This window comes from Hirundo rustica, chromosome 1, assembly GCF_015227805.2.
Source record: "Hirundo rustica isolate bHirRus1 chromosome 1, bHirRus1.pri.v3, whole genome shotgun sequence".
NCBI classification, from domain to species: domain Eukaryota; kingdom Metazoa; phylum Chordata; class Aves; order Passeriformes; family Hirundinidae; genus Hirundo; species Hirundo rustica.
The window spans coordinates 50,015,060-50,037,817 of record NC_053450.1 but is presented as its reverse complement, the minus strand read 5'-3'; the positions used below and the strand labels follow the sequence as shown (position 1 = coordinate 50,037,817).

Here is a 22,758-nt window from a genome sequence, read left to right as displayed (position 1 = left end):
ATCTCTTCCTAGAGTAAACTGTAAGTGGAAAATAAAATTACTGGTTTGGAGAAAGAGTTTTTTATCATTGTTCTATACTGTGACAATGCTTCTTGTCCTTGTGGAAATTATATAAAATAAACGCATTATTTTTGCCACTGGAATGATGTGGCACGAATTCAGGGTTTCAGGATCATGATGGCAAGTTTTAAATTTTCTGCCTTTACTGGACTGATTTTTTTTTTTTCCCTAATGAAAAAGAAATTAAGAAAAGAGAAGGAAAAAAGCTGTTAGACTATTATCAGGCATGCAGTTAGTGTCTCCAAGGAAGATACGGGGGTTTTTGTCTGACATCTGCTTCAAACTCTGAATCCGTATTACAGCCATTTCTTAATAAATTGAGAACTATGTGAAAAGAAAATGCCATGTCTTTTACTCAAACCTTGCTTAAAAGTCACACAAGACTGGTCTTTCTGTCCTGCATGCCAGGGCTACTACAATCTTTCTGTATCTAAATGTCTTCTGGGTGTTAACTCAGGACTCCCAACAATAAGTGATTTTTGTGCTCAGATTTATTGAAATGCTCTTATCTGTACACTGTAATGACTGTAAATGAGATGTCAGTGTTTTTTGTGCTCAGGGCACTTGGGCTGATCGTTAGGAATTCTTCACATTAAGAGTATTTTCAGCTGACTTGTTGCATTATTAAGTAGGACCCTTGTCATAAAAACAAGCAAATAGCTGAAAGGATGAGGTCACTCATGGTGACCTCAGCCCTGTCACTGAGCAAGGATGTAACTTGTTCATTTGAATGTAAAATGAGAGAATAGAAATCAGGGTTTGGTGTAGATTTGAATTCCTCTCAACACCAAATGTGTATTTCAAATATATTTTTCATATGCATTGTTCACCAAACAATTCAATTTTTTTCAAGTTAATTCAAGAAAAGTGCTGACATTCTAAGTCTCTCTTTTGCTGTTTTAACTGAAATTAGGCCAAAGATAAGTATAATTTCTTGTGTAAACACTTTGCTTACATTTCCTCCTCATTTGAGACGGGATTGGATTTTCCCCCACAGTGCTAGAGGATCTGCCCTGACAGGTGACTTTTTGCAGGTCATCTGATAACCTTATCAGCAGAGGCAGAACTTTTGAGCTGGGGCATAATTCTCTCTCTCAGGTGACAGCCTGGAGCACAGATTTAGTTGTAGTTTTCCTTCTTCCCTCCCCTCTTCCTGCACCAAGCACCTCTTGCTTTTGGTTTTGGTTTGGATTTTTTAGGAAATACATGAGCATAACTTGCTTGTTTTAGACATTCTTGCTTGGATTGGAACACCCCAAAAGTGGTAAGTGTGCTGAAAAAATGCAGTACTAGCTGCTTAAGAACAAGTCAGTACTTCCCTGTCTGAACAGATGTTCTTGCTCAATAGGCACGTGATACTTTTCTTCCTGAAACCTGGTTTTCTACAGTTATGTTTATAAGGATTTTATCTATGAGAATAACACAGTGTGCTGTTATACCTCCATATATTTTTCAACCCTGTAGAGTTACACTGAAATTCACAGTAAAATAGTTTAAATTAATTCTTGTGGTGCTTCATGGCACTTCACTGTAGCCAAAAAGTTGTTCCTATTGTTTTTATCAATCACGTTCTTCTTTTAGTTGACACTGGCTTTTATTTTCTTGTCTTTGGTGCTTGTAGAGTTTCTTCCCAACATCTATCTGATTAAAATATAGCAGCCCTTTATCATCACTGTCATTTGAATAACTTTTAACTCTTATACAAACTGTTTAATAAAATCTTATATGTCTTATATACAGCTCAAATGATGACTTTTGAGCCAATGTCAAAGAATTAAAACCCTGGTGGCACCAAGTACTAAGAAAAAAAACTTAACCATGTACTTGGTTTTGTTTTTAAGAGTTTAAAGAGATTTAATTACTAGATCAGGTGACAAAGTGATTTCTGCTCTGAGGAATCACAGTCTATACTCAGCAGCATCATAAAGTCGTTTGATTAATGAAATAGGTGGCTATTGTACAAAAATAGTAAATCCCACCTCATATAGGCTGTATTAAATGCATTTGAATAATCTATCTCAGAGCAATAACTTGATTTCTTAAAATCTTCTGAAATCTTAGGGTTGAATTGCATGCAAGACTGGTATACCTACATTTCTGTATTTGCTATCTATACCAGTCCCCGAATGACTGGATGAATATAACTGTCCTATATGTATATGTATGTGTGTTATAGTTCTATAGTTATAGTTGTTATAGTTATAGTTAGTTATATAAAACAATGCCTGTTCATTGTGTTCTCTGGTTAGTGTAGTTTTTAAAAAAACCCCAGATATAAAAATAAGCGAACCATGCAGGCACAACTGAACTCAAATACAGCAACCCTGAAAACTGATTATGACACAGAAAATTAAATTTCACAAATTCTCACTGGTTAAATGATACTTACACAGTTTTTACTGGATTCAAATGGATATAACTGATAACAATGTACAGCTTGTTTGCACACCATGGCATAGAAGGAAATCACTTTAAAATCATCAAACTGATGCAGTTAATTGCAATAAATCGTTTGAAAGAATCACTCATTTCCTTAATTTTCATTTAAGTTTAAAAAACGACATTAAGAGTTATATTCACTTCTAAATATGTCCACATCAGGGGTGGGTTTGCAGCAATTTAAACTAATTAATTTCTAAGCCAATTTAGATACACCACTAATCAAATTCTGTGAGACCAGCTTGATACCAATGTGTGCAATAATACAGAATTCTGCTTACCCTACCTTAAGTTTATTAAGTATTCAGAAAGCCACTGGGGGTAAAAACCAGTAGAAACTTGCTTTCTTGCTAACATCAGCAGCAAACAAAGATGGTACATTTCCAGACTGAGAAAGAGGAAACAACTTTTACAGACCTTTTTTCTTACACGGAAATCAAACTTTGAAATGTCAATACCCCAGCCAAGTGTTGCCCCTTGAAAGTTAGCTGCAATGAAGAGCTTAAAAGAAAATCCATGCCATAATGTTGAAAATAGTGATGCAGCATTAATACCTCGGTAATTTAAATGCTACATGATCAGATTACTCAGAGAGAATTGACTGCCTTAAGTCTTCTCTAGGTTCACAGGTTGGTTTCTGGGATTCAGGGATTCAGAAGGGGAGGATCCTAATTACTCTTTAGTCCGACCTCCTGTGACAAGAACTACCCCATTTCAACTTGCAGTTTCTCAATCAAATTTGTGACAAGCTCCTCCTAAAACGACTGACTGGTAAACTTGCTTTATCACCAGTCTGCCACCGTGAAACGATGAGACATTGGCAGCAGAGGCTCAGGAAGGACAAAATGCAGTTCTTAACAAGCTGTGAAGGAAGGCACATCACGCAGTGCTTGCTTCAGTAAAGGTCATTACTTATATGTGAGCTTGGTTCTGACCACACATCTGCCTTGACATTTCTCCAGGTTTGATAGGGTTTAAGCCCCCTGGATGTTCAGATATTAACTATTCCTTCTGTAACTGAAGGGACAGCATATATACAAGAGTGTATTAATATGGCCAGCACCAGTAGTTACTACATGGTTGTTTCAAGAAATAGCACCTACAGTGACATGCCCAAACACAGTGGGACATGTGGGCTCCACTATGGGACACTGACTTCTGGCATGTTGAAAGAGCTACTGATACAGTGTGGAAATTAGGTTTTATATTCACAGTTTGGGTGAGGTATTCAAGAATCCAAATCCAATTTAGAAATGTAAACAAGAGACAGGTTTTCAAGTTATTAGCACCAGGAACTTGCAGTGTGCACGTGTAGACAAAGTCTTTACATTCAACCATTGCTCAGTTGGCAAAAAAGTAAGTGATGAGTTTTTCAGAGCATGCTCAGATTTGAAAGCTTCTAAATACATCTAACTACGGTGATTATGTACTTGCAGACAGTTCAACCCCCTGTGTTTCTGAAAGTCTTGGGTTTGATTCTTGTACTGTGTTTTTACTTAAAGATCTGCTTACATAGATGTGTCTGTATTTGGTTAGCACAAGCCCACATTAAAAAAAAAAAAAAAAAAAAAAAAAAAAAAAAAAAAAGCCCACTTTGTTTTATTAATATTATTGCCAAAGGGAGAAGATGCAAATTCTGGAACTCGAGAGTGCTGCAGTCACACATAACAAAGTGTTATATCAAAGTGCCAGTGAAGTTGCTTTGTGGAAAATCTGTAGGAAAACAATCTGATTTCATTAAGCTGAATATTACTACATTTTTTTACTGTGGCACATTCTTGATCTAAGTGGGATAAACTACCATATTTCACAAAGGTTTTCTTTGTTTTCCATAAATGCCTTTTACAAAATTAAATTACTCATATTCAGAAAACTTATTAATTTCTTACCATGATGATTTTATTACATATAAGTTCTGAAACATAAAATATTTTTAAGTACCCTATTTTTATCTAGAAATATAAGGTTTCATGTTTTCTGTTTCTGCTCCAATATGGGGGGACATAAAGTTTCGGTAAAGTGCAGAAAGCATTTGAATGGTTTGCTAGACTTAGTTTAAGCAACAGAGCAGTGTTTCCCCAATTTTCTCAGGAAAGAAAAAAGTGCTGTACATGTGAAAAGATGGTAAATAATTCCCATGCTGACTAAAAAAAGACCACTCTGCTGTGGTGTTTTTCTTTCTTCTCTTCCTTCATCATGTTTCATTGCATGTAGAGGTTGACATTCTGTATCAGAAACCTTCTACCATGACCCTACTAAAGCATTTGAATCTTCAAATCTATAGGAGAGACTCTGTCCTGAACAGACTCATATCCTTATCCATGAAGTTCTTGGTGTTTTTCCAGATACTTTGTTTTTAGCCAAAGATTAGGGGCAAACTGTTTCTCTTCTGATTTCTTTCAGCCTGACTGAATTTCAGCAGGTATATATGATACCTGTGTGCATATAGCTAATAATAGAGCCAAGTGCTAATTGGTTGGCACCGGTAAAGTTCACAAGTTTTGGGAGTTAAATATTATAAGCCATCAGTGATCCACTCTGGGTAATAACTTTCAGTTAATGTGAAATATTTTTTCCAGACATTCAGTTGTTTATAGACTCCTGACTTCCGGGCCTCAAGAGTTGAATTGCTTAAGTTGTGTGCTGTTAATGTCCTGGTCATTTTTATAGAGAGAGAAGTTCAGCAGCTAATGTGTAGTACAAGGAGTAAAGTGGGTCTCCTAGGAAGCCTACATGCCCTGGATTTTGTCTGTGCATCCATAATTTGTGGTAATATCCTAATAAACTGCATTTAGCAGGCACCTTTGGCTGTCTCACCTGTTCTCTGAACAATAATTCAGCTTCCCTGGGATAGCAATTAAGCTTCTGACTGGCATCAGCAGCTTCTAGCAGAAGAAATTAAAAGGAGAAAAAAAAAAATCTGCCGGAGAAATATTCACCTGTCATCCACTGGGTATGCACATGCAGATTTTCCAACTCAATTCATTTCAGATGCAGGATGAGCCATATTTAGTCTCACCTTCAGGAGATCCTTCACTGTATCCAGCTGGGAAGCTGGAGGCACCCTACTTGTAAACAAAAATGTCCAGACTTATAAAAAGGTCACCAGCAACAGCTTTAAACTTCCAAGTACGTGGGATATTAAGTCTGCGGTGCTATTGTGCATCATAAAAATAGTTTAAATACTTTGTATCAATTTCTGTAGGATTTCAGTTATATGTTTTGCCTGTTTCCTAAGGCAGTGAAGCTTAGGCTTCCATCAAATAAGGTATCAGCTTGGCGGTGAGGGAGGTCTGGAAAAAGCATGGCCTTGGCAGAATTCCTGATGGTGTGGTATCTAGATTTCAGTAGTTCTCATTTGGGATAATGACATCCATAACTCACTGTGGTATTATTCCCTCAGGCAGTTTAAAACTTCTTATAAAAATCTTTGCTTCAGTTTTATAATAGTAAATCTCTACATCCTCAGAAACCATCTGCTTAGTTTTTTATTAAGATAATTAATGCACGCTCTGCAATTTCATAGCAATTTTTTGCATGTAAAAATAACAATACAGGATCTGAAACCCTACTTTCAAGCATTCCCCCCAAAGTTCAAAAATATAAGTAAATAAGTGTACCGCTTGAGTCTAACAAGCCAAATCAAGCCCTGCACCTCTTAACCGAGAGGCTGCAGTACTGAAGCCTAGGTCTGCTGAGATCTACCTATAGCTGTGGTTTGTGTGCCTCTTTGTGTGAGGTGCAAGGGCATCACTGCTAACACACCCATTTAACAGACGGTAAACCAGAACACTGAGGTCCATCTGTGCAGCGTGGAAGAACAACTGCTTTTTATCCTCATGCTCAGTTGTGTACAAGTTAGAATCACTGACTCGCAGAATGGTTTGGGTTGAAAGCGATCTCCCAGATCCTCTCGTTCCAATCCCCGTGCCATGGGCAGGAACACCACCTGCTCGACCAGGTTACTCAGGGTCGCATCCTGTCGGGGACTTACCCCAACATTGAGGTGGTTTCAGGGTCCTTTGTTCCCCTGCACAGCTCCGAGCCGAGCCGAAGGAAGAGACGGAGTTCTCAGGTTTAGATTTCTCAAGGTTGCATACTTCGTTTATTGTTTCTTATCTTACAATTTTCTCGGAGTCCAACAAGATGTTCGCAGCTGCATGGATTCCTCACGTCTCCCCCCGAGCTGGGCTGTCCTTATCTTTTATACTAATTACTACGTATTTCTTATTTACTATTTCTTACCAATGTCTATCACTATTACTAAAAAGGTCATCTTTACTTTGACCCAATCCTCACTAACTACTTTGTGCCACGTCAGTGCAGCAATGGAGTGAGGGAAGAAGAAGGAGAAGAAGGAGAAGGAGACAACGCCCCAGATTCTCCATCTTGTCCCCATTCACTTCAATGCTAGGAACCTAAAACTATTATTTTCTCATTCTGTGATAAGCTAAACTACTATTTCTCACATTCTTGTGGCCTGTAAACCTTCTCTCAGTGTAGGAAGTTTTTCCCATGGACTGAAATCAAAGCCAGTGTCTCTCTGAGCTCTGGGCTGGGGTCCCAGACCCCCCTGCCCAGGTCCCTGACCCTCCAGGGCAACCAAAGGAATGCCCTGGACTCCAACAGCATCCAACCTGGCCTTGAGCGCTTCCAGGGGTGGTGCATCCATGAGTTCTCTGGGCAACCTCCCGTGCCTCACCACCCTTGAGTAAATTTCTGCTTTGCATCTACTTTAACCCTGCTCCCTCTCAGTTTAAAACCACTGCCCTTGTCCTGTCACTATCTGCTCACATGAAAAATCCCTCTCCTTCCTTCTTAAAATACTGGAAGGCCACAGTGAGGCCTTCATGGAGTCTTCTCCAGGCTAAACATCCGCAGCTCTCTGAGCCTGTCTTCACAGGAGCGGTGCTTCAACCAACTGATCATCTTCATGGCCCTCCTCTGGACCCGCTCCAACAGTGTCACCGAGACACACAAAGCACTCACACGCAGACAAGAGATTTTCGCAGAGGTTCCTCTGATCCAGCTCCCAGCTGAAAGAGCGGAGAGAAGAGACCCCTTTGTTTATTCTTTTACTTTTATACATTTGTGGGTCTAGCAGAAGATTGGCTTTTTGGGGTTTCCACCCCTCAGCCTCAGTGGCCAGACGAATTGTCAGTTACAATTGTTTTCAGGTTAGAAATATGCAAACAAAGGACAGAGAATGAAAAACAAAGGATTTGTTTATATTACTTCTGTGGGAAAGGTAGAAAACTGCTCTAATATTCTACAGTAACTAAAAGATCTGACTCCATTTATGAAAATCAAAAGGCTAATAAAGAAACTCAGAAAAACCAGGGTAACACCAACAGGTCCGCATCTTTCTTGTGCTGAGAAAGTTGTGGCCTTTGTTACTCCTTTCAAATTGTAGAGTTCATGCTTTTTCTCAGAAGAAACTATTACGCTGCTTAATTTTAAATGTGCACGTTGCTTTATTCTTGTTAATCAAGTTTGTATAAGACTGCCGCGTTTGAAAGATATTACTGATGTGTCTCATCACTTGAACTGATCAAAGCACTGCGTGAATTTGATCCCCTCACAAATATTAATCTGCCTTGGGGTTCTCCTGAGCACCCATTCACTCAGTTAAAAATTTGTGTTTGCATGCTGATGTTTGTTCCTGAGGGCTCATCTCCCCTAGTGAGCGTGCTTAAACAACTGAAGTACTCTTACAATGAAACATTCAAATTCAAGTCTTTATTATTATGCAATCTGGGATTATTTTTTTTATCACTAGACTTCCTTCTGGACTGGGTGGTTGACACTCCCTGTTCCAAATTCCTGTCCTATGAGCTAGTTGTTTGGAAATACTGGCTAGGAAGACAAAAAACGTGGCTTCTTTTTTTTTTTTTTTTTTAAATCTGGAGAAAGTGGGGTTTTTTTTCACTAGGTATCTGGAATTAAACTGTAACCTGAAGGCAGTCCACAGAAATAGGGTAAAGATCAAAAGGAAAAGGAGAGCATAACTTGGAGGACTGATGCACTGGAAACTGAGCCTGATTCGAAGTGCTTTGGCTGGCTGAGGATTCTTGTGCATGACTTAACTAGTTTCTGGATTAAACCTTGCATATGCCCTAGGAGAGGAATGTGTACCTGCTTCAGCAGCATGCGCTCTCTGGGAAAAAATGTGGAAACCAGTCTTTGTTGTGTCAAACTGAGGGTACCTTTACTATTCAGACCAAGAGTTTTCTGATTAACTCCATATCTAAACAATTTTAATGATTCACGAGACTGCTTTAACTTGACTCTCCAGTCAGATCAGTTTCCCTATGGAACTTCTCTCCTTGATCTATGTCCAACAAGGTATTTATCAGGGAATTTATACAGCCTTTTAAATCCACTTCCTTATGTGAATCGAACTAGCTTTCATAGCTTGAAAGTTGCCTATGTGTGAAGTGAGGATTTCTCCAAGTTTTTCCCGTGTCCTGTGATCCTGTGGTGTTCTCCCTCTGAGTCCTCCTGCCGGGCAGTCCCCGCCGCAGGAGAGCTGGAGAGATGCGCTTCTTCCTTTGCCCGCGGAGACAAAACGCCGCATGGATGTGCTCTCCCTGCATCGGCTGAATGCTCGGGCTCTCCTGGCTGGACAAGGAGAGCCACCAGCATTTTGACAATTTTCTTGGCGAGGACTCGTTTCGTTTCTCGAGCAGCTTAGCGTTCAAAATACCGTGGCCGCTTGAAGAGCCGCAGATCCTCCAGGTTGCCCTGACACAGGTTGCCAGGTGCTTGAGCGCGCACGAAGAGCTGCCGCAGCGCGTAAGCCTTTCATTGTCGTGCCTCGGAGGGCTCGGCCAGCTCCGGCACTGAGAGCAGCTGCCTCCGACAGCGGCGGCGGCCCCGGCATTGTTTTGGTCTCATTTCTGCAGAGGAGCGGCAGGAGCTTACATCACTTCCAGTAATGAAGTGCCTGGGGTTCTTTTATGACTTGCACACTCTGCTTCTCCGGAGCTGTACAGTATGTGCTGCGTGACTCCAGGGAAACCGAGGATTTGTTTTGACTTGCTAAAAGAACGTTTTGCTATTTCTCTTTACAGTTTCACCGTATGACTTGTCAATTCTCTCCCCCTCTTAAGAATAACTTCAGATTTAATTAGCTGAGTGCAAACATCTTTCACTGCAGTGTGGATTATACTCCTCATTGAGTACATTTACCAACAGAATGAAAGACAACTTAATCAGGCGATTCTGTATTTGTACTGCTGTGTCCAGAGAGCTGTCAATAGATGGTTGCTTTTGACTTTCTTCCTCATGCAGGATGCCCAGTGATTTGGGGACCCATCTTGTTAAAGCTTGCTCTTTGGTTCTGATCCCCACTCTCCTACCTTTTTCAAGTGCGTTTCGTTATCATTTCCCTCTCTGCTATGTAAAACTTATGTGCCGTGCTGGGACATACTGAAGGTGCTGGCATGTCCCCAGAAGTTCCCCAGTGACCTTTCTTAGCATATTTGAAATGGTACAACTTACACTTAGCTGAACTGCAGAGTAGCATTGCTCATGAACCTCTATGAGACAAGTTTGGCACTGGCTTCCCAAAGCGTTACCTGGATAAGTGTGTGTATGTGTGTGCTTTGAATTCTTCTGTGCTGAATTTCAGTTTGCATTTCCACAACTCGGAGAGCATTCTCCTGACCATGAACCACCAGGAGTGTTCTGGGGGTATCATGAAGCAGCAGCCTCCACAGTTCTCCGTGAATCCTGGAGTACGTGACTGTGCTGCAGCAACAGCAGCTGATTTACCTGTGTGTGCTGTCACCACAAATGCTTTTTGACAGCTTCAAAACCAATGAAAAACAGCACAACATTTATAATCCCCTTTGCAAAACTGTCATCCCTTCTGTTAGTTCCGGGTATTGACCTTGTCATGGGCACTTTATAAAACACCTTTAACCCTATTAACTATTCACTTCCCCAGAGTTAAAATTTGACAAGTCCATTTTTAGCCATCTCTTCTCTCAGAGATGCTGTGGTTTCAGTTTGATTCTTCAGAAGTGAATCATAGTTTCAAAACCCTCACTACCTGAAACACTCTTCTTTTCCATTAGCATTCAACATGTTTTACATGGGTTCAGACATGTTAACAGAAACTTATACTAGCATCCTTTAAAAAAATCCCGTGTGATTTCATGCCCTGGAAACACCTTTTACACTAACTATTCCTACAGCTATGGGGAGATACGAGGCATATGGATGTGAGCTAGTCAAATTAATACCATAATGGCTTCTGGCTCGACAAGCAGATACAGAGCAAACAAAGAGCAGAACAGCTGTAGTAGAGTTACCTTTTATGTGGGTGGCATAGACGTCTGCCAATTAAAATGATCTGATGAACCATTTCTTGCCATATGATTACTGTTAATAAGAATTTATGCTAACAAGTTTGTGTCTGAACTTTGCACAGGTTCATGCCTGCATTTATTTTGTTAAAAAATAGAGCGTATCATGGTTGTTTTTTGTTCTTAATGGACTTTCTTTCCTCCCTTGAAAGCATTCCAGGACTTCAGTAAGGCAGAGCTGCCAACTAACCCTTAAAGGAAGACGCTTTAATTTCCATGTAGTGCTTTCTGTATGCAATTCTGTGTATACAGAATGATAGTTTTAACCTGGGAACCTCAAGCTAAGCTTATAACTTCACAAAGCAGCACTTCCAAAAAGAGCATGGCCTTCAAAATATGAACTTTTATTAAAATCTTTGTTATTGCAAACATTTATACTTACACTTGACCACTGACTGACAGGTTTTGTCCATTGACTTCACAGCACTTAACTCCCTGTGTGTAAAACCAAGTGATTTTTTTTTTCCAGAACTGATATGTATGGTGAGAAATTAGGCATGGCAAAATGTTCTTTTAAATATGTCCTCAACAACTTACAAAGCGTTTCAAAGTATTTGAGAAGTCTGTGCAACAGGTGAGACATTTTATAGAAAGAAATACACAAGTCCAAGCATGGTGAGTGTTAACAAACTTTGATAAAGGATGATTTGAGAATCTCTCTCTCATGAGAAAAATGTGGTTTGAAATTCTGCATATAGTAGGACAGGGGAGAGGGACAGGAAACAATTGCAATTAAACTGCTTCAAGTACAGTTTAGCTGGGATAATTGGTTGGAGACTTACCATCCTTGTGAATCTTGTTTGGGAGCCATAAGCAGAACAAATGTTTTGGTGGAAGGACTTGTTCCCATGGGACTTAAAACAGTCAGCAGAAAATATATTGAGGAAAACAATCTTAAAAAGACTAAGGAGAAACTTGGCAAATAGATTACTTTCTCTCCTTATTCACCCTACTAGCAAATCTGCCACCCACATAGGAGGAATAGAAGACACCGATTAGCAAGGCTTTACTTAGATTGACTTTTGGGGCCTCTTTGGCTAACAGCCTCCTTCTCACCTCTGCTCTGTCCATGTTAATTGATGCTTTGATACTTGCATCCATTTTCCCAGCAGCATCAATAAAACGAGAACTCTGCTATGTTTTTTCCAGTGTCATCCTGCATTACCACCTACAAGAAGACACCTCCTCCAGTCCCACCGAGAACTACCACCAAACCCTTTATCTCCATCACAGCGCAGAGCAGCACGGAGTCTGCCCAAGATGCATACATGGATGGGCATGGACAGAGGGGCGATATCATCAGTCAGTCTGGACTTAGCAACTCCACGGAAAGCCTGGACAGTATGAAGGCACTGACAGCTGCTATTGAAGCTGCCAATGCGCAGATCCATGGCCCTGCAAGCCAACATGTAGGGAACAATACTGCCACTGTCACCACCACCACAACCATTGCCACTGTTGCAGTAGAAGATAGGAAGAAGGACCACTTCAAGAAAAACAGATGCTTATCTATTGGAATACAGGTAGAGTACATGACATGGATTATCTGCTTGCCATTGTTTTGGATTTCTACATGTGTTTTACTGCTCATTATACAATGTTTTGTGTGTTTTTCTTCTTGTCCTGACAGGTACCTATGTAGAACTTGCATCAGCGTAACCATTCTGCATGGTACTAATGATGTTTTCTTAATTTATCATAAATACATCAGATGCAAGGATTTGTTTGAGTCTCTGTGCTGCCAGTTACTCAGCTCTGTTAAATTACACACATGAGCACTAATCTATGAATCATAACACAGCGGGGGTCAGAAAGGCATGAATTAAATCATTGAAAGGGAATGTGTAAAACAATGATTTACATTACACTATCACCAAAAAAATATTTTCATCCAGCCTCAGTGAATTAATTGTCGCTGCCTATTCATGCATTTCATAATGACTGGTAGCCACTTGAATGAGGCAGCATTGTTCCCATCTTAGCCTCAAGAGCAGAAGATAAGTTCCTTCTGATCTGCCCTTGTTAAAGAAAATTACATTTTGTTACCTGTAGTGGAGTGAAACAGGAAAACTAACCCTGCCAAAGTTCATTCCTCTTTACAGAAAGGACAAGAGTAAATAAACTAGACTCCTGAAATCTGCTTCCTTAATTAATCTTCCCCCCCCCACCCCCCCCCCCAAAAAATGGTGTACATAGGACTCCCAACTATCTGCTTGCAGGATTAGCTTTTGTACCAAAGTACTTGAACTTAAAATCAACTGAGAATCAACACATGTTTTGACAGGAGATGAATTTCGAGCAAATAGAAAAGCAATCCACAGCTTATTGGCCTTCACAAGAAGACACAATTTTTTTTCCTTGCAGAAGGTGGTTGTAAGCACAGCATTATGTGCCTGGACAGGCTTATCTGATTAGCGAAGTCTAAGAATTTACCATGAAATATCTATATCAGCCTGATGAGATAGATGAGAGGTGTTGTGGTGACATACACCATCCCAGGAGTAGCTTCTGGAGAAGCTGTGACTTTTCTCTCACTTCTTCTTGGAAGGGCGATAGTAATTATTGCCTGTCTGTTCAGTTCACTGCCTTTGTTGTAGACTTCTGCTGCCTCACAGCTGTTTGTTTTGGATATATTCTGAAAGAAGGGCTGATGTTCACTGTTAAACACAGGAGAAAGATCCAGGTGGGACAGGGATAGAGGAAAACTCATCTGGTTTGTATTCCCATTCCCAGCCAAGCCTAAAATGCCATTATATAATTGTAATCCCTTATTTCACTAATCCAAGAAACCAAGGCTCCATAGTAGAGACCCTGCAAATTAATGGGTACAAGGAAATAATTTCCATGTTTGCAGAAGTCAAAATGAACAATGGTAATGTGAATCATGGTTCTTGAGGGACCATCTCCCTGCTATCTCTTCTTAAGGTAGTGTTGCAAGTAACAAATGCTGCTTTTGAAAGGTATAGAGTCCTCAGTTTCCTGAGATCTGAGGCAAACAGAGCTCCAAATGCTCTTCATGCCTTGGACAATCTCCCTCTTAAACTTTGAAGTTTACAGATGACCAGTATAATCACATGAAATATTCATGAAATCTGGGGATGGTACGTGAGGGTCTGCCAAGGCAGATTTGTGTACAAACCAATGAAGATGTGGCACAAACCACCTGAAGCTGGGGTGATGTGAAGTGAAACCTTCAGCAGGGATACAGCCTTACAGGATTCCTGCCTGTGCATGGTGCCACCCTCACATGTGCACATCAGTGATATTTTTAGAGTCAGACAGGCTTCACAGATAAAAGAAACTTACTTCACTAGTCTGCTGTCTGATCCATTTTGCAGCATCGTTGCACAAGCAGTCATGCTGGTACAGCTGAAGGGGTAGTGTGGGAGTAGAAATACCTTAAGATAGGCGTTGATGCCAGAAATTACTTCTCTTACAAACAACTGCCTGAAAGGAGGTAGGTACACTGTCAGTCCTCTGACAGGCAGTATAGAGTCAGTCTCTCTCCACGAGTGAATGGAGCCTAGTTCAGGCTTGGATCTCAGACCAAGTATAGACTTTAATGGTAGTTAAACTCATCCCTGTAGAGCAGGGCAAGCTGCATTAGCCACAAGTATATTTGTTGGGGGCTTTTTTTTGTGGGAGTTTAAATTTTTTGGCACTTAGGTGGTTTTAGAGGTTTTTTTTGCTCTTTGCAAAGCTCTGTGGACTCGGTACGATTTTACGTGCTTTGCTGCTAGCTGAGGTCCCAGACCCCCCTGCCCAGGTTTCTGATCCTCCAGGGAAGCCAAAGGAATGCCCTGGACTCCAACATATATTCCTGGTTTTCTTCCTCCTCTGCCAAATAAACCTAGCGTGTGCTTCTGATGAACCTCCGTGTGTGTCCTCTACAGCCCTCAGTCACTCTTAGGACACTGCAAGCCTTTGCTGTAAATCTGCTGAGCAAACAAGCAAAGTTAAGCAAAGAAAAGCCCTTCCATCAAAAGGTTGCTACACTCTGTCAGTTATGGGATTTAAGGTGTGTTTATCTCCCCAGAACCCCCAGTGTCAAGGAAGTACCTCACCTCACAGAACAGCTTCTCTAACTCCTGCCCCTCACTGAGCACTTTTCCTGTAAAAGGTTGGTCAAGTGGCTCTCAACAAGAAGTTGCTGGTGGAACGGCCACTACAGTTGGATATTTGGCACATCCATGGTTGGTTTGAGGCTACAGGTCACTTCATGACATTGCTATGGCCCAAACATTCTGTCTGCTGGAAAATGTGTTTCTTGTATAACTATCCATATTATATATAGGCTTGGGAATTGGCAACTACACTGATTGGAGCCAGAATATTGTGATTTTGTTCAAAGACACATCTGTGGTTAAATTTTAACATTATACCATTGGCACACATCTCTTCATGGAGCTGAAGATGGAAGTGTGATATTAAGTTCCAGCCCGTGCTCCTGGGGACCACCTGTTAGCGAGATGAAGCAGTAAAGAAAATGCATCCAAGACTCATATCTGCTTTCTTTAAATCTTTTCTCTGCATTGCTCTGATTTGAGGCACTAACATTTAAACAAAATAAACACATGATTTTTATATGAGTTCACATATGCACTCACAAAGAGATAGAAGGTAAAATCAAACCAATGGTGGGGCACAATACCTGGAGTTACAGCTGCTCAGAGATGTGCTCTGACAAATGTGAGCATCCAGCCTCCATAAAATAACGGATAAAATCCATCTGCATGTTGCAGGCTGAATATTGTCTTACCAGAAATGCTTTATAGATTAAGAATAATGAATATCCACTAATAACATCAGAAATGAGCACACCACAGAGAAATTGGCTAGATGAAGGAACTCATATGGTACAAGCTCTATGTGCAGACACTTAGTAGCTAAGGTGCATAGAAACTGCAAGTAGCCAGGTGATATATCTGCTAAAATACATTCTAATTACCTGTCATGTTTTGGGTTTTTTAAGGTTGATGGTGCTGAAGAATCCACCATACCAGGTGACAATAAAGTAAGCAGTAAGTTCCAGTCCATAGGAGTTCAAGTTGAGGAGGAGAAGTGGTAAGTAAAAGTTAACGCTGCTTTTCTAAAGTAAATAATTATGCCACAACTAATTTTTAAGAGCCCTAGTTCCTGCACACATGACCACATAAACCTGCTTCCTGAATGAATTGTAAGATCACCCAGCGGAAAAGCTGAGTCTTATAAATGTTGTAGCTCTTGGGTTTTTTCAGAGAGGATTTTTCAGGACCAGTGAGAGAAATAGAAGTGCCACATATTTTAAAGGCTCATATACTTTTAATAATCTCCTTTTTCCCAGAAAATCTACCTAAATAGTATTCATCTTGGGATGGCAGCAGCAGCATAGAAGTGATGAGGAAAAGCTTACCTTGTTTTTCAGAAGAATAATTTCAGCCACATGTAGCAGTGCAGTAGCAAAGCCAAACTGAATGCTTTTACTCAGGTATCTCACCCAGACATCTCTGCATTACAATTGCTCCCTTGCAAAAAAAAAAAAAAAAAAAAAAAAAAAAAAAAAAAAAAAAAAAAAAAAAAAAGGAGGTTACAAAGCAAACCTTTAAAGCTCTGTTCTTCCTACAATCTGCAGTATATCCTGAGTTAGTAAACAAATATCCACCAAGAAAAAAAAAATAAAAAGAAAAAAGAAACTAGAGCAGCTGTCTTTAAGAGTTATGTTTCTTTCTCATGACAAATTTGCAGCTACACTGCAGGGCAGCATAACTATGCGTAGCACTTGGGAGACATGTAAAATTTTTGAGTGCTTGACCACAACTGCAAATCTTATTTCCTTCCCAAAAGCGTGACTGACTCAGTGGCTGAAGAAAAGCCAGACTCTCCCCTTGCCTCTGAGTGTGCAGGCCTGCCCAGCATTGCTGTGACTCCAAGCACACACACAAGTCTGGCTTCTCTTTTCTCACGCTGCTTGGGCAGCTTGGTGTGATTTTTGGATGCTGGAGCCACTTTCTTGATAACTCTCAGCACCCTCCTGTGTCATAGGTGAAGCCTTGGTGCAGTATGACTTGTCAGTGAGGGAAGTTTCTCCAGAGAAAACCTGGGTGCAGTAAATCTGGGCTGACAAATTCAGGCCCTCTCCCCTGTCCCTGGCCTGCTGACTGCAGGAGTCAGTGGACTTGTCCATTTTCACACTGTTTGGTTTTTTTCCCCACATCAGCTAATACTCAAAAGTAGCAGGTTGTCTACACCATTTTCAATTCAACCAAATCTCCCTGTAAAGCAGCAGAGCATTTTCCTGTGGTTTTAAAAGGCTAAAGTGATTTCAGCAAAAAGAAATGTGATTTTGCAATGACCCTGCTAGGCTGTTACCAAGTTCCTCATTAACCTGCTAAAGCATCTCTTGCTGGCAGACATTTCTTTATGTGTTAGACCTTAGCCCCATTTACTCGCAACTCTTCCAGCACTAGATAAATGAGCACATTAGAACGGATGCTGAAGGACCATTTCACTCCAGCCTGGGCACAAAGGAAATAACTACCCCAAAAGCCCAACCCTGCCCCTCCCCCCAAAGAAAGCAAGAAAGAAATTGCTGTTAGTAAATACCTTACTTCCAAAGTCCTCTTTCTACTGCAGTTTTTATTGCCCCAGAGAAAAAGGTAAGGTCTGCCTGTGAGAGTCTGGCCCGAGAAAGCAATATTTCTGCATTACTTACTGACAGCTGTGTTTGGGGGTTTCCTTGCTGATGAAGTTGAGGTTGCTGCTGTTTGGAGCAGACGGGCAAGCAGCAATCTATCATGGACTTTCAGAAGTGAATTGGCTGATAAAGGACAGCCCCTAATCCTTAGAAAATGAGTGCACTCAAGACACAAAGGGCTTATCATCACAGCTGGGCACTCATACTCTTTTTTTTCTTCTTTTTTTCTTTTTTTTCTTTTTTTTCTTTTTTTTTTTTTTCATAACACAGCAGAACACAATGTATTGATTATCTGTTACAGGAACAGAATTGTAAACACGGTACATTCTTCACTGTCCCTGCACAGTAACATTTGCAAAGCCTAAGAAAAGCCCTTTTTAGCTGAATCTTTGAGAAATTAATGTCTTTAAAAATATTCCAGCCTTCAGAAATACTAGATAAATGTAAAATTAGAAGAATGACACAGCAGGAAGGATAAATACAGTAAATTGATCATGTTTCCTTGACAGTCTAAGCTATTAATTACACTGTTACAAAACAAGAAAGTTCTTTGCCTAATGCACCAAAAGCCTACCACAACTTTCAGTCTTCATGGCTTCCTTCTCTTTCCTTCCCCTTTCCCTCACCTCATACAGTTGTCATCCTCACACTAGGGAGTCTTACCTCCTCATGTCCTTTTAAATATTCCTTCTTCTGTGTTTGGAGCAGGTAAGCAAAATTATTTTGCCTCCATTTCTTGATCTAAGTAATTCAAAAACAGAGCATCTTCACAGGACAGCTCTCTCTCTTCAATCTTCCATCTTCCTCAGACCTTTCATTGGCCCTTCACTTTCTGTATTGTGGGCCTCCTGCCAAGACAATGCCTCAGTCTGTCTCCTCCTCTTGTACTGCTCAAAGGATAAATGTGCTTCCTGCTACCTGACCACATTACAACTGGATTCATTGCTGCTATTTATCCTCAGTTCTTTATGCTGCCAGTTCTCAATAATATTTTTCATACCCATTCCCAACCTGCAGCTCTCTGATTTCTAGCATTTATAGAGTAACTCTGCCCAGTCTTTCTCTTGGAGAGAAACTGGTAAGCATTTCATTCAACCTTATGATCTTACTGCTGTTAATCTTTTATCTCTCACCTGACCTTCCCTAACTGACAAAACCCTAACCAAAATGTTCTTTTTTTCCTTTCCTTTTGAAAAGTGGACCTAATGAAACTCATCCATGTAATCTCAGGGCACTTCAATTTCTGTCCATTTCTGTTTGTCCTTTCTTTCTACCTGTAACTTCTTGACCTCAAGGGACCACCCTCGTCACTTACAGAAGATAATTCAGTTTTTAGAAGTCAACCAGTTCTACTGAAGCAGGAAAAAAGGAAATAATTTATTCTGCCAAAAACAATTAGCATGCATTCTTCGTGAGCAAGGGGTTTTCAGTCCCATAGCTCTGTAATCAGTTTTAGTTTCTCTTGCAATTTTTCTTGCCTGCCCCAAGATCTCCTCCCATTACATTCTCACCTCCAAAATTGTCTCACTTATTGATCTAGGTGTACCATCAGCTGGTAATTGTACCTTATTTGCGCTCGCTAGAATTTTTTAATACTGAACCAATGGTAATTTCTGGAGTACGAGCATTGCCATAGGAGACTGCAGTAGATAGATAGTCCTCCTTCCTCTTCTCTGGTTTCTGGGGCACTGAGGAAGGTGCCCCCATATCTTGATACACTAAAGTGTGTCTTACCACACAATCTCAATACACAAAGTACATCCCACACAGCACACCTCTTGATATGCTATAAAGTGGAATGATTTGAAATAACTATGGTAATATAAAGCAATCAATCAAATGAAAATCCTGTGCTGCCTCTTCCAAGAAAAAAAAAAACAAAACAAAACAAACCACACCTCACATCTTCGGATTTTGTTACTATATAAACTCATATTTTCCTGGGTTTTTTCCTATAGGTTTTTGGGTTTGGTTACTTACTGTCCTGTCCAACAAAATACTCAGGTTTTAGTGTCTTCCCTATACAGTAGGCCAGTCCTACAATCTAACTCAAACTTCTCAACGCTGCACTTGTTAGAAGTTTCAAGTCTGTATTTTGGGTAAGATAAGTAGGAAGTACATGATGTGACATTTGGGGGATGTCCTGTGCAGGGCTAAGAGTTGGATTTGATGATCCTTTTGGGTTCCTTCCAACTAAGAATATTCTGTGATTCTACAAACTACTTGCATGGCTTTTCTTAGCAGAATTTTCTGTCTATTTATGTTCTCCATGGTGGAAGACATTCCAGTGAAAAATTCTGGCGGTCATAGCTGTCCCATCCCTGGAAACATTCAAGGTCAGGCTGAATAGGGCTTGGAGCAACCTGATCTAGTTGCAGATGTCCCTGCTCATTGCAGGGAGGTTGGACTAGATGACCTTTAAATGTCCCTTGCAACCCATACCAGTTCCTCTGGCCAGTCCCACCCTGATGAGACTCGTTCCCCACATCCCCTCCCACCCCGTGCATGCTTGGAGGAGGAACTGGTGCTCTGGTCAACGAAAGGCAAAGCAGGCCCTGGCTCTGACAGGGCCAATCTCCTTCTCTGGCCACAGCTGCCTGTGAGCCAAGGGAGCACTTACAGCCCTGGTGGCTCCCAGCCAGCTGGTGGGCTGCTGCAAGCCTGGCCTTGGCAGAATTGGCCATAAATTTATGATCACACACTGCTGGCTGGCAATAGCCTCCCTGCCCCAGACCGAGCCCTGGAGGGAGGCTGAGCGTTCCAGCCAGCATCTCTGTCTGCAACACAAAGGCCAAGAGCTGGTAAAAAATCAACAAATAAACCAGCCAGCTTAAAACAATGTGATGAACAAAGATGGGCTGCTGCAAGGAACGGGGTTGGAGCAGGAGTATTTTTCCTGCCATTAGAAACACGTTACCATACCTGCTACCTCCTTCTGCAGTTTATTTTGTTCTGCTGACAGCAGCTGCAGCCTTAGCAGAGAAGCCCACCACCAAGCAGGAGGACAGCCCCTGGGTAAAGTAAGGCTGAGTTTAACCTAAATACCTGTGGGATTGACCATGCATCAGCTGGTATGAAATCCCAGATCTTTTCTGGGGTTTTGGGTTTGGAGGTTTTTTTAGGAACGAATTAAGTTATCTAAGTTGAATTGCAAACACGTTTTGCAAAAGAAAGCCAAAGACTCAGAAGCTGAGAGTTGAATGGCAACAAGTGACCCTGTTGTTGTTCAAAACACATCATTCTGTTGTTCTCCATACTGGTTTATCCAGTCTGAGGTTTCATGGCTTTCTGCACCCTAGGCCAAATATCTGCTGCAGTTCTCTGAAGCTGTAATTATTATACCTTGTGCCTGCAGGGCACAACTGACTACAAAAGGGCCAAGCCTGAAAGAGAAAAAGAAACAAACCTCTGTTTTGAACTTTTTTCTGGTTTTAGATAAACTTGTGAATGTTTTATATGGTAAAAGTAACAAAAACTTTATCATCAGCTTCAACAGCTCTCCTCTAGTATGGAGTTTTAACTGAGAGCAAAGCAAAAAAGGCTCATATGGGACACAAATGGTATTTGTAAGAGTAAAACATTCTGGAAGTGAGTGAGGAAGCTGTGTCAGAGACTAAAATTACCATCTATTAGGCATTTTATATAGTTGAGTTGGAGGCAGGTGGATAGCGAGTGCCTACCTGCATTTCCATTTTATTCAAAATACATTTACTTCGAAGTACTTTTTTAATTTTGAACTGATGCTATATTCTTTTGCCAAGTTGTTTTTCTTTTCAAGGCAGATAAGTTTCATAATCCGGTGCCAAGAAACTGCCATGCAAACCTGTAGCATGCTATTATATAGATAAAACAAAGACAAAAAAAGTAGGTCATTCCATTTCATTTGTTAAGCCGAGTCTGGGTTTGGTGGCACTAGCTCATGCTGAACACAGTAAGAGTTCATATCCTTCTGTCAAGCAGACTTTGATGCATTCACATTTTGGGTTTGGGGTACACTGAACAGCCAGGGTGTTAACTGAAAACACAAGTGGTCACCTGAAACAGAAGAGTGTCAGAGTCTAGGGCACTGAAGTAAGCAGAAGGTGGCTGTGACATGGAAGTAGGGACATGGAGAAGAGCAAGCCTGGGCTAAGGGATTTGCTTTTCTCACCAGTGCTACTGAAGGTGTGGAAAAGTACACTGTGTACTAATGCCTCGTCTCTCAGTGAACCCTGACTAAATGACTGAAAAGAAATCCTCAGTCAGCATGTGCCTGTGTGGGCACACATGTGTTTGTGTGTGTGTGTGTTTGTGTATTTCAGCACAGATAAGGGATTTGTTGGGTTGGTGGTCAAATTAAAGCAATTTCTAAAAAAACTAACATGGATTGGACCAATAGATTTTCACTGTAATGTCAGCCTAATGCTAGTGTCTTTCTAATCACTAATACTAGTATGGCAGCTGTTCTCTGCCAGAGGCCCATAGCAGACACTTAGGAAGAGTTAAAAGGAGTGTGTGTAAAGTATAAAGTGTGTGAACTAAGCACTACTTCTCCCAGTAGACATTCCCAATTTAGTATTCTGTTGTTCAGGGACTTCCTAAACCAAATATGAATACGTGTAATGGCTCTTCCTGTGAATTTGAGCAAGTTCTCTTTGAACCTATTTTTACCTTTGCTTTTTCCAGGATTCTGTGGCAATTTAATTACATGTTGTGTGAAGAAGTACTTTCTTTCATTAGATGCAGATCTTTAGACCTCTAAGCCTTGCAGCTGGCTGCTTTCCTCCCCACAGTTATTGCACTCGGAGAAACGGGGAAACATCCCTTAGTCAGGATTTCGAAGATCTCTCATAGTCCTCCTCAGACATCTGTTTTCTAAACCTTTTCTCCTATGGAAGGGATTCCATCTCTCCAGTGACCCTTGTCCTCACTTTCTAACTTCTTCTGCCATATCAGTCCATAACAAAATGCTTATCTCTGCTTTCCAAAGGATAAATACTACCAAGCTGAAGAATTCTGAGCACTCTTTACTTTTCAATTTGCTGGTGCATATCATGCACGACTACAGCAGCACAACCTTGACTTTTGTATCATTTAACAATGTCTGTTTCAAAAGAACTGAAAGAAGCAGGCAGATAATCACAAACACTTGTGATTATTAAAAAAAAAATGCACACAATCTATTATTAAAGTTTTCATGGGACTGGCATGGCTGAGATTCTGAGTCTTCCCCTA

The 22,758-nt window shown here is 40.7% G+C and overlaps 1 protein-coding gene across 6 annotated transcripts in view; it reads left to right on the top strand.

Moving 5' to 3' along the window:
• The window catches only part of DLGAP1 (DLG associated protein 1), a 407,039-nt gene that overhangs the window by 363,322 nt on the left and 20,959 nt on the right, over positions 1-22,758 (top strand). For all 6 annotated transcript variants that reach the window (XM_040080998.2, XM_040080984.2, XM_040080969.2 and 3 more), the window contains 2 exons: positions 12,021-12,394; positions 15,844-15,935. In XM_040080998.2, coding sequence (XP_039936932.1) covers positions 12,021-12,394; positions 15,844-15,935 — 466 coding nt within the window. The remainder of the gene's footprint in view (positions 1-12,020; positions 12,395-15,843; positions 15,936-22,758) is intronic.